Raw genomic sequence first — 6,378 nt, forward strand, 5'->3', positions numbered from 1 at the left:
TATATATATATATGGGATTTATTTTAGAAGTTCTATTCTAATCTCATTTAGCTCCATAACTGTCAGTTCTTAAAATTTAAAAGTTTTCAGTGGAAGAAAGTTATAACCAGCGTCGAACAGCCAACCAATTTTGAGTTCATGACTATAACAATTTAACTCCATAACCTTATAATTTTGAACCTACCCCCAAAGACAAGGTAAATACTAGATCCCACATTGGTGTCACCTTTTGATAGAACTTACCTACATTTGCGTTACATGGAGATAAAAAACACGAAATCCTCCCACGATTAGCCTGACTCCAATGGGATTCCAACTCATGATCACTGTGGATATTTTATGACCGCATTATGTTCAGCGCAAGTTGGAAACATTTTCCGCCGACCAGCCGTTAATGGGATTCGAACGCGGGTTACGAGCTAACTCTTAATCGGAGTCGAGTGCTCTATTCCTTGAGCTATTACGACTTTTCTTATAAAGCTTGTCGTTTTGTCACCGTATTCAAGTGCTAACAGTACGAATATTGCGTCCTGAATAGATCAAATAAGTTTTGAAGGTACATAAATTTGGCCTTGAAACAAATAATAATTACAAGGCATATAATTCCCCCCCCCCTCTCATATGCAAGAGAAACGTCTAAACATTACTCTTTAGTAATCAGTTATTCAAGGTTTAACATTGCATTATTTTGATTATAAAAACATTAAATGTAAAACTTGTCACCTTCATGGAGTTATAAAACACTTTTTTATTAAATAACTGTTAAATAATTCAAGATATTAGGCATTCGGAATTTCATGTATTACCTGATGTTCAATAAAAAATAATGAAATTATGTTCGAAAAAGGAAAAAAAAACTATCAATTTACATAATTATTTCGGTATTATAAATAAGTAGCATCAAAAGAATTTGTTGTACCGTCACCTTTACTACTAGATTTAAAAAAAACTAGGCATTATTTCTTGTAAATTTCCCCTTCAAAATACTTAATGTAAGTTCATTTGCCAATGATGTCAACTAAGTTTTTTAAATTGTGTAACTAGAATTATTTTTCAAGTGTTTCGTGGAATCGTGTGATCCATATTTTTCGAAAAATAACAGACATCTTGAGTGCTTTGAAGAATAAAGAAAAAAAGTTGAGAATTGTAATACTTCATAGATTTTTTTTAGATTCTTTTAGATTTTAATTTTTTTATATTCCTTTTAAACACTTTTTCGATTCTTTTAAATTTTTTCTTTTTTAGGCTCTTTTTAGACACTTTTCAGATTCTTTTAGGTTCTTCCTATTCATATTCTTTTTAAACACTTTTCAGATTCTTTTTTTTTAACACTTTATAGATCCTTTCACATTCTTTTTTTATTCCTTTTAAACACTTTATAGATCCTTTCACATTCTTTTTTTATTCCTTTTAAACACTTTAAGATTCTTCTAAAATTGTTTAAGAATCTGCATTTTTTATATTCTTTTTAAACACTTATTTAGTTGTTTTTAGATTCTTTTAAATATTCTTCCCTTTTTACTTTTTTAAACACCTTTTTTGATTCATTTTATAATTCTTTTCGATTCTCTTTTTACATTCCTTTTTAAACACTTTTTTTTATTCTTTTAAGATTCTTTCAAACTGTTTTCAGACATTTTGAAACTATTTTTAGATTGATTTTTTAAAAGACCGCTTTCCAAGTAGATGACAGAAACATAAAAATTCCCTAAACAATTTTACCTTTAAAAGCGTCAGTTAATCAAGCAAACAAATTTTATTTGTAAGAAAAGATATCCTAACATGCTGATAATATATGAAAATACACAAATGTTTTAGCTCACTAACTATTAATTATATTTCAATAGTACTAATAGTTTTATTGTTGATGACTTAAAACTAGGGCAAAATTACACTTCTGAAAAAAAAAATTATAACGAAATTGCGAAACTTAATTTAGCAAAACAAAGTAAGCTTCTTAAAATATACACCAATGATATATAATATAGGTTATTTAATAGAATATATATATTTTTTAATTTCTTAAAAAATTATGCTAAATTAAACCTATTTTAATAATACTCTGACTAATATTACAATGTTTCTATGCTTAATTTTTTTTTAAAAAAAAGAATAAAATAATTTTTTTTATAAAATTAGATGTTTAAAAGTATACCAGATATATTAATGTATAATTAAAACATAGCATATTTAAGAATTTTAGATTTTTGTATTTATAATGCAATATAATAATTATAATAATTAATTTTTAATATGAAATTTAATTATTTAAAAAAATGCGTATTAAACTACCGGCACTCAAGGTGCCAGTACATTTTTACCCGAAATTGTTGCGGAGCAAAATATCTGGTATACCTTAATATTTACAGTGATAATTACTGTAAAATCACTGAATCGCACCAAATAAATTACTATTAATTATTATTATTAAATATTAATGTCAAAATTACGGTATAATATATTATGGCAAAAACACATTTTACGGTAAAATGAATTTTACAGCTGATGCACCGCAAGAGCCATTACTTTGTTCTGTAATTTTATTCGGACTTTTTTATAGAGTACACATGCCAGTTATATTAATATATAATAAATAGATTGCGCATTAATATATTTTCAGACTACTTACTTGTATATTGTTCATTTGGTTGATATTTGGTAGGTTTGCCAGATATTTTTATATAAAAACCGTTTTCTGTTGATGTTGTTCTTGGTGATTCTGAACCAAAGTTTGTTTTCCGACATCTGGATGGATAGTTTTGAGGTATCATACGAGGTTCAACATCTGATACTGAATTTTCGGAAACCACATAATAGATAAGTTGTACAAATACCAAGTATACTACTGAACTCTTCATACTTATCACTTTCTCTTGGAATAATATACAGAGAAGACGACAGTTTTCGATTAAAATAAATAAATAATAACGTTCTAATGTCACAAACACAAAATTATTCAACTTTTTTTTAATCGTCTGCTATACTATCGACTAGGAAAATTTAGATATTTCAAAAATTGGATAAAATGAAAAAATTAAATGCATTTGCATTTAACTTGAATCCTCTTTTGCGATTTCAGACGATTCAAAATATTCAAAACTTAAATTCAAACGATAACACAATTAATTTAATTCCGATGATCAGTTGTAAACGATTTATAATAAAAAATTACTACTTTTTTCACATCGCGCTAACACTTATTTATCAAAAATAATATTCACAAATCACTATTAAAACACAACATTTCTCTCTTTTCAAAGAAAATATATTCAAAAGAAGAGAGCTTTTTTATTTGATCTTATTTTTTCGTCCGATGTGTTCAAAAGCAGACGATTACATCTAAAATGAATTCACGGCCATCTAGAAAGTTATCTCTTTACTAACTGGAACCTATCAACATAAATGTGAGAGTTTGTTTTTAGAATAAGAGAGAACACTTTCAAGACCATTGCTTACGCAATATCATGAGCCTCAAAACAGATAAACTTTTCAAATTAGAACATAGAACATCAAATGCAACTCCATGTGATTAATTAGTTGATAAGTATGAAGTGTCGTCAAGATGAGTTCGTATCAAATTACAACCCGTGTAATTGACCAATTTAAATCAGTTTCCGCTTCCGAGTAATGATTATAATTTTAGAACTTAAAATATACGCAGCTGTTTCGAACATTTCTTACGTAATTTATTTTCTGCAATTTTTTTTAACATTTAATCTTTCTTAAATTAGGAATTTTAATTCTTCAAAATTTTAAATTCTAATTTCTTCGTCAAAGTTTGTACGATAAAAAAAAGAAACACTCTAATTTGATAAGCATATTTTTTAATTTGATTATTTTAGTTTATCTCATTAATCAGTGGCTTAGATAGATTTTTTTTGCCCCCTTCTGCAAGATTTATAAATGCGCCATTAGACTTAACAAAAAAAATTTTAAACTTATAATATGAAACAAGAACACTATAAAAAAGGCATTCGAAAATTTAAAATTATTCATTTATTTAAATTTATATTAATTTATATATTTTATTTAAAATTATTTTACTATTAACTTATAAAGAAATAATAATTAAGATGGAAAGTCGGAATTTTTTTTAAAAAAGGCACTAAATTGGGACATTGTATGCACTTATTGACTAACGATATTTAAATGAAATTTAACGTAATAATACGAGGAAATTACTCACTATCTTCCAAGAATTATATTCAAAATTTAGTAAAAGATTATTATAATTTGGAAAATGAGTTAAAAAATATCTGAAGAAAGAAAAAAAATGTTGAAATTCATATATTTGCACTACCTTTTTGAATAAAGGGCTACGTGCCCAAGTTTAAGATATATTGACTGCATTTTGTTAGTTTTAATGTAAACATCAGTGTTTTAGACTCAGTTTTCTTTATTAGTCAATTTAGTAATATATTAGCATGAAATTAATTTTCGTTAAATTATTATAACTTTTTTGTTTTCATAATTCTTTTAATTAATTCTTTTTTCTTTTTTATCAGTCAATTTAGTATATATTTGTATAAAATTAAATTCTTTTAAATATTAAAATTTATTTAAAACTGAAGAAAGCCAAACTGATGCTTTTCAAAATAATTTTTTTTCATCAAAAAAAAAAAAAAAATAATAAGATGGGGCAAAAGAGATTTTTTTTATTACAAAAGTTTTTTTTAAATATTTAAAACAAATTAGCTTTCATGTTCTTGAATAAAAGAAAAAAATAACTATTTTATTCAGCAGTATAAATGCAAATTAAGTATTTGAATAAAATAAATTGCATAGGGTCTAAACTAGTTTAAAATGAAACAAAACATATATCTCAAAACGTTATAGCACAAAATTAAATAAATTATTAAGTTGGGATTCAATTCAGTATATTTTTAACCTTATTTCTAACCTAATTCATCATTTGTGGTTACAGTGTAACTGACAAAGGGGAAGGCAGTACTTCTTTTAAGGGAAAGAGTATACGTAATCAGGGTACTTACCCCTTAGAAAAATAAGGGTGCACAGAAAAAAAAACATTTTAATAAACATTTATATTTAGTGAATTACAAGGCATTTTAATGAATGTTAATTCTTAAAATAGCTAAGCACTATTTTAAGCTACAAAAAATTAAAAACAAAGTTCAAAAACGGTAAACAGTTTAAAAACCCACATTCGAATTTCACGTTAAACCCCATGGAAAAGCTTAGCAATGGCTGATGATAGTATTATAATAAGTATATCTTTGATTTGCAAATTAATCGGCACAAATAAAGTGCCCATATAAATGCAAGATTTGAGTGTCGTATTAATACATATTAATTAATGTGGGAATGCGTAGTGCCGAAAACGATAGAAAAATAGCTTGAATTTAGGATAAAATTGACACAGATAAAGCACGTCAAAAGTGATTACTATTTGCACGATTCGAAAATCGCGAGTCGTTGTAATATCGTATTAAAAAATCGGTATTTTAAGAAACACGTGGAAATCCGACTATAACCTCCATCGAACGATCGAGGTATAACGATGGAAAAGTCACTTCGATTAACTATGAAATCACATGGATTAACTATGAAATAACTTAGATTAACTATGAAATCACATGGATTAACTATGAAATAACTTAGATTAACCTTGAAATCAAATGGATTAACTATGAAATCCCATGGATTAACTATGAAATCACATGGATTAACTATGAAATAACTTAAATTAACTATGAAATCACATAGATTAACTATAAAATCACATGGATTAACTATGAAACTACATGGATTAACTATGAAATAACTTAGATTAATTATGAAATAACTTAGATTAACTATGAAATAACTTAGCTTAACTATGAAATCACATGGATTAACTATGAAATCACATGGATAAACTATGAAATCACATAGATTAACTATGAAATAACTTAGATTAATTATGAAGTCACTTGGGTTAACTATGAAATTACTTGGATCAACTATGAAATCACATGAATTAACTATGAAATAACTTAGATTAACTATGAAATCACATGGATTAACTATGTAATAACTTAGATTAACTATGAAATCACATGGATTAACTATGAAATCACATGGATTAACTATGAAATCACATGGATTAACTGTGAAATAACTTAGATTAACCATGAAATCACTTGGATTAACTATGAAATCCCATGGATTAACTATGAAATCACATAGATTAACTATGAAGTCACTTGGATAAACTCAAATAAAGAGCTTCAAAAGTGATTACCAAAATTCGAAATATACGCATTATACTTTTGTTGTAATAAAAACATTAGAATTTTAAAGACGTTTAGAAACTAAAAACTGAAAAAAGTGAAAACCACCTCAGTATTATACCATTTTATTACACCAACCATCAGTATT

General features: G+C 26.1%; 1 protein-coding gene across 2 annotated transcripts in view; it reads right to left on the reverse strand.

The window, feature by feature from the left end:
- LOC107437897 (spondin-1) overlaps positions 1-3,496 on the reverse strand; it is a 45,722-nt gene extending 42,226 nt beyond the window's left edge. Inside the window, exon 1 of one of the 2 annotated variants that reach the window (XM_043045876.2) lies at positions 2,630-3,496. In XM_043045876.2, coding sequence (XP_042901810.1) covers positions 2,630-2,858 — 229 coding nt within the window. In that variant the 5' untranslated portion in view covers positions 2,859-3,496. The remainder of the gene's footprint in view (positions 1-2,629) is intronic. The other variant, XM_043045877.2, reaches the window with a different exon arrangement.
- Positions 3,497-6,378: the final 2,882 nt, after the last annotated feature.

Source organism: Parasteatoda tepidariorum, chromosome 10 (assembly GCF_043381705.1).
Source record: "Parasteatoda tepidariorum isolate YZ-2023 chromosome 10, CAS_Ptep_4.0, whole genome shotgun sequence".
NCBI classification, from domain to species: domain Eukaryota; kingdom Metazoa; phylum Arthropoda; class Arachnida; order Araneae; family Theridiidae; genus Parasteatoda; species Parasteatoda tepidariorum.